Source organism: Tachysurus vachellii, chromosome 15 (assembly GCF_030014155.1).
Source record: "Tachysurus vachellii isolate PV-2020 chromosome 15, HZAU_Pvac_v1, whole genome shotgun sequence".
NCBI lineage: Eukaryota > Metazoa > Chordata > Actinopteri > Siluriformes > Bagridae > Tachysurus > Tachysurus vachellii.
The window spans coordinates 11,208,876-11,221,232 of NC_083474.1; the positions used below are offsets into that span (position 1 = coordinate 11,208,876).

Here is a 12,357-nt window from a genome sequence, read left to right on the forward strand (position 1 = left end):
GACATTTTCTTTGTTAGCACTGAAGGTTCTGGGACTTTTTTATTTTTTTAAAATTTATATTATTATTATTATTATTATTATTATTATTATTATTATTATTATTATCATCATATTCCTTTTCTTCCTCTTTTTCTTCTTCTTCTTCCTCTTGTCATAAACCTTAAATCCTACCGAATCATTGGGTTCTCCCAAAAAAGCCTCAGGGACAATTTGGCTCCACCCACTTGGATAATTTGCATAAATCACAAAATGTCTCGGGAGAGTTCAACTTTACATAATCGTCAAAAACAGGTGAACATTTGTAAACAATACAGCCACCACAAGCTAATCTTATATAGCAAGTCTGAGTGAATGGAGTCACGTGAATAATTATAGGCAGGAAATGTGACTGTACATAATACAGGGCTCTTTTCAGATAACTGTCAATGCAAGCTGTAGTCTGTTGCATCTTAATGGCAATCTGTAACTAGATTTTTGATGATTTCTGGATTTTTTTGAAAACATATCTACCATCAGCCAATCAGGTTTTGGCTGGAATTTGGCGATGATCTGTCATTGTTAAACTTGAATAGCAATCAAGAAGTAAGTGAGGCAATGATTTTGCACATAACATAATATAGCACATCTCACGGTATAGCTTCTTTTTCGTTATTTGTTTTCTGAAACGCAACAACAACAAAAAAGGTTTATAAACATAAAACAACGACCCATAAGCCACTCAAACATCGTAAATATTATAAATGCTTCACGTTATTTTGTGATTCACATGAGGTTAAAAGCCTTATTCAGGACTAAATGCTAAGGCTATCTGCAAAAGTTGGGGTGTGGATTGTACAGGGTGCAAGGATTCATTCACAGTATAGATTCTCGGGCCCCATAAGTCGGATAATGCCACAACTTAGTGTACTGTGTTGTTGTACTAATCTCAGAGGGACCTTCTAATGCTATCCTGTTGGCCAAACAGCTCTCAGTATGGACTTTACAGTGTTAGCACTGAGCTACCAACACAGAAATTCTAAAATGATGTTTATCTATGGTTGCTTTAGTGATCTATACAACTTGGTAAGAAGTAGCCACTAGGGGTGCTATTTGCAAAGGGTGCTTCTCAAGATTGCTGCTTATGACTATATTTCTATTTATTTTTTTAATAGTTGATTTAAAAAATGCAACACTTTGTCACAAATTGTTTGACATATAACTATTAAAGATCATTGGACCCTGTTGAGTAATGCTGAGAATTATGTAAGTAGAGCCATTTTATTTTTAATAATCATGAACACGGTAAAAAAAAACAGTGAAAAAGAAAGAAATCACACTGAAGTTTTACAACATGTGCCATTGAATCGGGCCATAAATTCTTAATGTGTGCAATCTAAAGCAGAATAAAATGTGTGCATTGACATCAATTGTGCCACCAAATCAGGCTGGAGATGTGGAGTGCATAGAGTTAATGAGAAAACATTTCAAAACTGATAAAAAATAATAGAATATTGCTATAAAACCGATACTTTTATATTACTTATCTTGGTTATTTAAACTAAAATAAACAATGTAACAAACAAAACGTTTTTCATGGAAATGAAGATATTTTATTGATCATTTTGATCTGTTTTAACTTAATCACATATAAATTAAATATATAACCCTACTCTATAATACTATACTATAGTAACATACTTCTTAACATTACACCTTTTATAATTTTTTTAAGCCTTTTTGTATTTTACAGGTGTGTAGTTTGTATGATATAAATGTACTAAAAAATTCCTAATGTGTGATGTTTGCACTGACTGGACAATTGGAACAAGAATCTGTTCAAACATTCACACTGTGCATCTTGAGAACAAAAAACAGGCATGGCTTCTGATGCTAGCTTAGCCCTGATGGTAATTAACTATAATGTTTTAATAGGTAACCTCGTTTGTCACATATAAATTCGCAAAACTTCCACTGCTGTCCTGGGGAGAGCAGTGGAAGTTTTGTGAATTTATATGTGACAAACGAGGTTGTTGTCCTCAAAGACCACATGTACTTGGCATCTCCTCTTAGAAAAATCTTCATGATAAGGAACACAACTGCAGCTGGTACATCTCTAGATGCCTTAGGATTCTCACAGGGTTGGCCTCATCTCAATGAAAGTCCAAAATCCTCATGACACGGAACACAACAGGAGCTGATACAATCTCTGGATGCCTCGAGATGTGTAGAAAAAGAAAAACAGAGGAGAGGAATTAGCGTAGCTGCTGTTCATAAAAATAACAAGCACTAGATGATAATGTGCATTTGATCAAATGTACTAGAGCACCAGACTATGAGCAGTATGAGATATGACTTTAATCTACATTTAAACTGGGAAAGTGTGTCTGAGCCCGAACACTGTCAGGAATTCTATTCCAAAGTTTGGAAGCTAAATACAAAAACAAGTTTTGTAATATGTATGTTATTTTTAATTGAGTTGTATGTATGTATTAAATTAGGTAGTTTGTTGGTAATAGGTGGAAGTAATATGTTCAGATTATTTTGAGAGTCCTAAAAGTTTGACCTGTGCTGTTCAGCTTTCTCTCTCTCACGGTCCTTACCATGTCCTCTCTCCACACCTATATTTAATGCCTCTGTAGCAAGTTGGATTTTAATTGTTGTTAATTTGAAGAAAATAATTTTACAGGTTCTGTCAGTATTTCACAGTAAAACCCGGTAGAAGGAGCACATGATGGGAGGTAGGACTCTTCCTTTTCTCAGTTTGCGGAGGAAGTCGAGGCGTGACTGTGCTTTCTTGGACTGCGATGTGGTGTTTGTCATCCAGGAGAGGTCCTCAGAGATATGCAGTGTTGTATAAAGTACTAGAAACAATACTTGAGTAAAAGTACAAGTATCGTACTAGAAAAAGACTTTGGTAGAAGTGAAAGTTACCTTTTAGAATATTACTCAAGTAAAAGTCTTAAAGTATCTGATATATACTGTACTTAAGTATCAAAAGTAATTTTCTGATATTTAATGTACTTAAGTATTTGAAGTAAAAGTAAAAAGTAAAATTTCAGTGATTTTCGGTAGGCATAAGAGCAGGGGCGGTTCTAGGATTTCATCTTTAGGGGTTTTAGCGCTCAGTGAGAATTTAAAAGTAAGTAAGTAAAGTAAGTAAAGTTTATTTATATAGCACATTTATCACAGCAGAGCTGACCAAAGTGCTGAACAAAGTCAAAAACTAAACATAAAATAAACAAAACAGATGATACAATAAAACAATAGAACATAGACAAAATCCGATTAAAATGCCTGGGAATAAAAATATGTTTTCAACTTCACTTTAAAAGTTGTACTGGAAGGTGCAAGGCAAATGTCCAGTGGAAGTTCGTTCCAGAGACGGGGGGCCGCAATAGAAAAAGCCCTATCACCCTTCGTTTTTAAGCATGAACGAGGGACAACCAAGAGAGCTCTATCAGCAGATCTTAGAGATCTGATGGATGTAGAAGGAATAAGATGATCTGTGAGATAAGATGGGGCTTGACCATTAAGAGCTTTAAAAACAAACAACAAGATTTTAAATTGAATTCTAAAATAGACAGGAAGCCAATGAAGAGAGGCTAGAATTGGTGTAATGTGATCTGTTTTCTTTGCCCCGGTCAAGAGTCTCGCAGCTGCATTGTGTACCATCTGTAAGCATGCAATGGATGACTGAGGAAGACCCAAATATAATGAATTACAGGACACGAAACAAGAAGAGTTTTATATTATATATTATATGACTACATAGTAAGCCAAAAGTTATGGTATTATTAAATGCTAAAAGTGGACACCAAAATTTTATGCATGATGCCAGCCTTGAATCAAATCAGTTCCTGTATGTGTGCATTCTCTACAAACAGTGTGTCCAATGAATGCTCACAAGACAAAGACCAAATCAATAAATGTTATTTTTATTTAGTATTGAATGGATTGTTTGCATTAATATTTTGTTTGTGCTATCAACTCTGGTAATAAGAATAGTGAAGTTTCACTGCTTTTGGTTGGCTTCTTTGTGGCTCTAGCTCTGACTGCGCGTGCGCGCTGCGCGTGCCTGTGCTTCTCCGTACAGCGTGTAGAGCGTAATGCAATCTAGGAGCAGTGATTCGCCAAACCTCCCTTATTGCAGTTGCACACATTTCTTCTGATTTTAGTTTGTAGTAACGAGTAACGAAGATGCTTAGTGGAAATATAACGGAGTAAAAGTATACATTTTATCTAGATAATGTAGTAGAGTAAAAGTGAAAGTTGACATAAATTTAAATAGAGAAGTAAAGTACAGATACGTGGAATTTCTACTTAAGTACAGTAACGAAGTATTTGTACTCCGTTACATTACAACACTGGAGATATGCAGTCCTAGGGACTTGGTGCTGCTCTCCCTCTCCACTCCGTTTTATGAGTGTTTGAGATGTATGCGTTAAATTATCAAGATTGTTTACAATAGCTCTTATTAACATATGTTTTGATTATTATTACACTCTCACGGGTTTGACAAAAATTAAGCAGATGGTAGACAGGTATCACGCACAAAGAGGACTCTTCATATTTCTTTTTTTTCCCCTCCCCTTTTCATTTATTTTAGCTCACTGGACAAACACACACATACACACATTCTTTTTGCCAGTATTTCACGATACGATTGCTGTAGTTATAGTAAAATACTGATATAGAGCACAGCAATACTGTTTAAAAGTAAATCTCAGGCAACCACATCTGCTACCGGTTTTCCAAAAAACAATGAAAAAAGTATGTTTAATGTACAGTAATGTCACATATGTAACAGTATCACATATTTAACAGTAACTATAAAAGTAGAAGCAGTTTGATATGAATTTGTAAATGCAAAATGGTTTGTTGTAGACTTTTGCAAATTACTGTGTTTTTTCATGAAAATATTACCATAAATTGAGCACCATGCAAAAAGTGTTGTGTTTTATTATTAAACCTGGTATATACCTGGTACATAAAATCCTTCTTTCTGTCTGACCACAGCATCCCTCTGATAGCATTTCTTCTATATTCAGAGCTGATATAGAACTTAGCATGAAACATAGAAGACCGTAGAAATTATTTCCTCATCGTGTGTTAGCTCCAAGGTCTCTTCTGTAAATTAATTAGTTGAACAACATGCTGTAATCACTTGTGAGAATAACTTAACATGTAATAGTAAAATTGCATCTTGATACATGCTATGGTATAAATGCATTAACAAACTGTACAGTGGTGTGGATGATAGTTAGAGGGGGTTTAGAAGAGGCTGAGATGGAGGTTAGTGGTGGTTCAGGGACTTAGGGAGTGCACTAAATTTGTACGGTCTTGTATGTTTCATGCTAAGTTCTATATAAGCTCTGAATATAGAAGAAATGCTATCAGAGGGATGCTGTGGTCCTAAAGAAGTAACCAACTGGTGTAATAGTTAAGACATTGGACTCTGACCGGAAAGACCCAAGTTCATATCCCATATGGGAAAATTCCTTTAGGCTATGAAGAGAGAGAAAAAAACACAGATCAAAATAAACTTAATAGCCATTGACTAAAGAAGCAACAAACTGGTGTAATTGTTAGGACTCTGACCACAAAAACCGAAGTTTGATTCCTCCTCAAGGCTGCATAATGAAATGGCAAAATTCCTTTAGGCTAGTAAGAGAGAAATAAACATAGATCAAAATAAACTTAATATCCATACAATACAGATTTATCCGAATGGTATAATGGTTAGGACATTGGACTCTAACTGGAAAGACCCAAGTTCAAATTCCACATATGGCTGTATAATGAAATGACAGAATTCTTTTTGGCTAGTAAGAGAGAAATAAACATAGATCAAAATAAACTTAATAGCCATCAACTAAATAAATATCTATCTGGTGTAATGGTTAGGACATTGGACTCTGACTGGAAAGACCCAAGTTCAAATTCCACATATGGCTGTATAATGAATTGGCAAGATTCTTTTTGGCTAGTAAGAGAGAAATAAACATAAATCAAAATAAACTTAATATCCATGTAATACGAAATTAACCAAATGGTGTAACGGTTAGGACTTTGCACTCTCACCGGAAAGACCCAAGTTCAAATTCCACATATGGCTGTATAATGAAATGGCGCAACTGTTTTTGGCTAGTAAGCGAGGAATAAACATAGATCAAAATAAACTTAATAGCCATCGACAAAAGAATTAACCAACTGGTGTAATGGTTAGGACATTGGACTCTGACCAAAAAGACCCAAGTTCAAATTCCACATTTGGCTGCATAATGAATTGGCAAGATTCTTTTTGGCTAGAAAGAGAGAAATAAACATAAATCAAAATAAACTTAATATCCATACAATACAGATTTATCCAAATGGTGTAATGGTTAGGACATTGGACTCTGACCGGAAAGACCCAGGTTCAAATTCCACATATAGCTGTGTAATGAATTGGCAAAATTCTTTTTGGCTAGTAAGAGAGAAATAAACATAGATCAAAATAAACTTAATATCCATACGCTACAGAATTAACCAAATGGTGTCATGGTTAGGACATTGGACTCTGACTGGAAAGACCCAAGTTTAAATTACACGTATGGCTGTATAAAGAATTGGCAAAATTATTTTTGGCTAGTAAGAGAGAAATAAACATAGATCAAAATAAACTTAATAGCCATAGACTAACAAATTAACCAACTGGTGTAATGGTTAGGCCATTGGACTCTGACCGGAAAGACCCAAGTTCCAATTCCACATGTGGCTGTATAATGAGTTGGCAAAATTCTTTTTGGCTAGTAAGAGAGAAATAAACATAGATCAAAATAAACTTAATAGCCATAGACTGAAGAATTATCCAACTGGTGTAATGGTTAGGACATTGGACTCTGACTGGAAAGACCCAAGTTCAAATCCCACATATGGCTGTATAATGAATTGGCCAAATTATTTTTGGCTAGTAAGAGAGAAATAAACAGAAATCAAAATAAACTTAATATCCATATAATACAAAATTAACCAAATTCTGGCACAATCAGTTTTGGCTAGTAAGAGAGAAATAAACATAGATCAAAATAAGCTTAACTTATAAAATAAGCTTATTTATATAAACTATATCATTTACAAACATAAGTAAACATTTTGTTTGGTCATAAGAAGGCATGCATGCAAGCTAATACAAATTTTAAAAATTACATCTTGACTGATTTAATTTTAAGTAGAACTTTAATTGAGTCTTTCATTGAGTAACACAAAAGCATAATAACCATTATTATTCTGTGGTAGTCAAGGCCTGGAAAATATTAGTGGGGGGCCATCAAAATATCTGTGCATGTGGTAACTTAGTTATTAAGTTTTGGTATTGGGTACAAATAAGAATGTAGAATAAGATAATGCAGAATAAGGCAATAACATGTGCTTAATTAGTACTAATAAATAGCCAATATTCTATTAATATTGCTACTAATAAGCAACTAGTTAAATGACCCTAAAATAAAGTGTTACTGTGCATGTTATGGAATAATGCAAGTACACACAGAGGGTGTGGCCTCAATGGCCCTCCACTAAGCAGTGTGCTGTGTGCAAGTGACCGAGGAATGCAGGGTACAAATTCAACTTAAATTGCATTAAATCTTGTTGTTTTAAACAAAATTATGCTGCAAGATTTTTTTAACTACATTTAAGTTCCTTGTTATAGTCAACTCTGTTTTTTTTTTTAAATTCCCAGTTTGTTTCCATATATTCCTGTTAATTCCCATATATTCCCGTTAATTCCCATAGAAAGTTTCCAGCCTTGAAAATTCCCAGAAATTTGCAACCCTAGCTGGGAGGCAGGTGCCACTCTAATCCTTACAACCCCAATTCTGATCTCAACTCTGAGAGCTCTGTTACTTTACTACATATTTAATGGATTATATGTAGCTCATTTATGTTTTGTGACAGAAGAGTGTCAGCATCAAAGGAAAGGTGTACAAGACTGTAGTGAGACCAGCTTTGCTGTATAGGTTAGCGCAAGGCAGAGATGGCGGTAGCAGAGATGAGGTTGTTGAGATTCTCTTTAGCAGTGACGAGGATGGACATGATTAGGAACAAGCATATCAGAGGAACATCACTGGTTGGCTGTTTTGGGGACAAGGTCAGAGAGGCTAGATTGAGATGGTTTGGACATGTGCAGAGGAGGGAGGTGGTTATATTGGTAGACGAATGTTGGAGACAGAGCTGCCAGGTAAGAGGAAGGCATAAAATTTGCACTTTGCATGAAATTTTCCTCACATCAGCCATGGATAGACAAAATACTTGATTGTAGGTGGTCTTCCTCATTGCCAAATTGTTCTGCACATCAAATAGAACATTAAATTAATTCAGCACATCTGTAAGGGAGGCAGCACTGTCACAAGCAGGTGAAGTTGTCCAGTAGTTACTGACATCTTGGATAACCTGCCACATGTGGCAGGTGTCATCGCTGGCCTGGAAGTGGCTGTGGATTCTCTGGACATGTGCATGCTTTGCCTCTCTGATGGCCCAGGACAGTTTGACCCTCACTATTCTTAGGGTCACCTTGTTACCTGCTCTGATGGTGAAGTCTCTGTTCTTCTCCAGCACACGCACCTTGTTAATCATCCATGGCTTCTGACTGGAGTGTGTGATGATGGTCTTGGCACTTGTAGCTGGGCATTGATGTCATGTATTCTTGGAGTTGTGGCCAGGTATGCTGGAATTAGCATAAAAGAGATATGTATATACATACATTTTATAAATACTACGCTTGACCAAAATCTTTCACTATACATTTACAGTAAATACTTGAACTTGTTTATCTAATATTTATATAATCGCTATTTGCACTTCTGCAGGCTTCATTTCATTTGCTTGGTACAGTACATGTACACTGCACAATAACAATAAAGCTGAATCTGTTTTAAATGTTCAGGAAATATTCTCTGAAAAATAATACACACTAAAACATGGATGTTATATTTCTGTAAAGAAAGCCCTGGACCATTCAGGAACCAAAAATAAATGTTCCCAGAACACTGGTCATGTTAGTGGTCAACATTTCCAGAGCACAAACTGAGCTTTTAAGTGTATCCCTCTGTTCCAACTCTAAAGGTTGCTTAAGTACCTTAAGCTTTGTAAATAAGATCCTGATGTATATTTATAGTTAACAATCCTCAAACTGAATACAATACAAAGCTTTTCATGAAATAATTCAATTTATTTTCAAAAAAAATAAATAAATAATAGAAACAATGTTTACACTGGATAATTAATTTGAGCATAGGAAAAAAAATTGATTTTATTTTGAAGGAAAATAAATCCTCGAGCCTGAAGATATAAAGTCTCAAAGTTCCCGCCGTTTCACTGATTGTTAACGCATCGCGAACCGGATATGTTCGTGAATATGATTCGTAGATCAGTTATTTGGTCGAGAACCGGAAGTTGGGTCTGTGTTCATTGCCTGGCGGGAATATAATTAACTTTGGATGTGTTTATAGTGTGGTGAGTTCGCTAAAAGATCACTTTAACTGAATGTATTGATTTTTAAAGCAGGGACAAATACACAAGATGGCCCCTTTGTCATTTTTATGTCTTTAAGTGTGTTGTCACATACCACAGAACAGTGGACTTAAGATTTTGTGTTTGCTTAATGCAGCTGATTAGCGAACTAGCATCAGGTTTAATAAACGGTTACTATAAAACGCCACAAACTACATGGTGTTAGTGAATGTTGTTGCTGTTAATGCCGATTAAATTCACATTTTAACGTTACATTAATGAGTAGCTACGGTTTATTAACTCATGTGAATGATACTCTAATGCGTGACCACGACATAACATTAATACAGCATCTGTTTTGTTTAGTTGTTAATTATAAAGCAGTTATGTGTCCTTTATTACCCGGATTTTATATGAAAGAATTGTTTTTAACTTAACAAACTTGAGCAACATAAACATGATATTCTTTGAAATAGATAGGATACAGAAATTAATAAGTAAGTAATCAGTGTTTTTATGTAAACATCTGTAGTCTTAACTATAATATTGAACTATAATATAATGAACTAGAACCCAGAGATCAGACCTTATTAATATTAAACTAACACTTTCACTTTTTTCTCACTTACTTACTTACTTTACTTACTTTTCTTTCTTTCTTTACTTACTTACTTTTCTTTCTTTCTTTACTAGCTTTACTCACTTACTTACTTACTTTACTTACTTTTCTTTCTTTCTTTACTAGCTTTACTTACTTACTTACTTTTCTTTCTTTCTTTCTTTACTTACTTTACTTACTTACTTTTCTTTCTTTCTTTACTTACTTACTTTTCTTTCTTTCTTTCTTTCTTTCTTTCTTTCTTTACTTACTTACTTATTGCCTTTACATATTTACTTACTTACTTACTTTTCTTTCTTTCTTTCTTTACTTACTTTACTTACTTACTTTTCTTTCTCTTTTTTTCTTTCTTTCTTTACTTACTTACTTTTCTTTCTTTCTTTCTTTCTTTCTTTCTTTCTTTCTTTACTTACTTACTTATTGCCTTTACATATTTACTTACTTACTTACTTTTCTTTCTTTCTTTCTTTACTTACTTTACTTACTTACTTTTCTTTCTCTTTTTTTCTTTCTTTCTTTACTTACTTACTTTTCTTTCTTTCTTTCTTTCTTTCTTTCTTTCTTTCTTTCTTTACTTACTTACTTATTGCCTTTACATACTTACTTACTTACTTTTCTTACTTACTTAATAAAAGATGTCACCAGTTGGGTGCCATTGTGTTCCACTCTCATCGAAGTTAATAAAATATTTGTATTTTTCAGTGTCTCACGGTAGCCACACACGCAGACTCACTCAGCATGGCCGAGTACACCATCGGAGGAGTGAAGATAAACTTCCCCTGCAAAGCATATCCCTCTCAACTTGCCATGATGAACTCTGTAAGTTTTATGATTCACTAAAGAGTTAATTATACACTCACTGAGCACTTTATTTAGAATACCATATTAATGCTGGGTAGGGCTTCAAAACACATCCACATAAATGCTTCTGTCTGCTTTTTTTTTATTGCACTATTCTGCAATAAACTTTAGAGATATATTTGTGTGAGTTTAGCAGTTATAAAAATACTCATACCAGCCACTCTAGCACCAACAATCATTTTTCCCATTGTGATGGTTGTGAACATTACCTGAAGTTGTACACGATTGGTTGATTTGATTATTGCATGAATGAATGAATATGTAAGTATAGGAAAGTTTATTATAATAAAATGGTCAGTGCATGTATGTTCATTTGAATATTGTTCCAACATTTTATCACAGTTTTTTCATATTCTGTATCATTTTTAAATGTCATAAATAAGCTGACACCATATGTGTTTCTCTCTCAGATTGTCCGTGGCCTGAACCATGGGCAGCACTGTTTACTGGAAAGCCCTACTGGCAGTGGAAAGAGCCTTGCACTGCTCTGCTCAGCGTTGGCATGGCAGCAGGCACAGTACGGTAAGATTTGGCACTGGACACAAAAATATAGGCCTGTCACAAATGCGTTATTTTGCCTGACAGAATATTGACATGCAAACCATTGTTATTGTTCATCACAGTGATGCAATAGTGCCTAGGGTTGCAAAATTCTGGGAATTTTCAAGGCTGGATACTTTCCATGGGAATTAATGGGAATTAACGGGAATATATGGAAATAAACTGGGAATTTTTTTAAAATGCAGAGTTGCCTATAACAAGGAACTTAAATGTTAAAAAAAATCTTGCAGCATAATTGTGTTTAAAACAACAAGATTTAATGCAATTTAAGTTGAATTTGTACCCTGCATTCCTCGGGCACTAGCACACAGCACACTGCTTACTGGAGGGCCATTGAGGCCAAACCACCTGCATGTACTTGCATTCTTCTATAACATGCAGTAACAGTAACACTTTATTTTAGGGTCATTTAACTAGTTATTTAACTATGCTTATTAGCATGACTATTAATAGATTATTGGCTATTTATTAGTACTTATTAAGCACATATTAATGCCTTATTCTGCATTACCTTATTCTACAGGTATCCTGTATTCTATTCTTAATTGTACCCAATACCCAAACTTAATAACTACCTTGCTAACTCTTAATAAGCAGTAAATTAAAAGTGTTACCACATTCACAGATAATTTGATGACCCTCCCCCACACACTCACATGAGAAAAAATGCTTCATTTTACATTTTGATTGGGACTTTTTTAGAAGGGCAAGGGTGGTGATGCTTTCATTTTACAGCAATCATAGGGAAATATGTTATATATGTATATATTTGTATATATTACAATTATTAAGTTTATTATGTTTATTACAAGCATAATAATGTTTATTATGCTTTTGTGTTACTCAAT

General features: G+C 34.5%; 1 protein-coding gene across 2 annotated transcripts in view; it reads left to right on the plus strand.

The window, feature by feature from the left end:
* The first annotated feature begins 9,410 nt into the window (after nucleotides 1–9,410).
* Nucleotides 9,411–12,357, plus strand: part of brip1 (BRCA1 interacting helicase 1) — a 48,792-nt gene continuing 45,845 nt past the window's right edge. For both annotated transcript variants that reach the window (XM_060888093.1, XM_060888094.1), the window contains exons 1-3: nucleotides 9,411–9,471; nucleotides 10,790–10,906; nucleotides 11,359–11,470. In XM_060888093.1, the coding sequence (XP_060744076.1) occupies nucleotides 10,826–10,906; nucleotides 11,359–11,470 (193 nt within the window). In that variant the 5' untranslated portion in view covers nucleotides 9,411–9,471; nucleotides 10,790–10,825. The remainder of the gene's footprint in view (nucleotides 9,472–10,789; nucleotides 10,907–11,358; nucleotides 11,471–12,357) is intronic.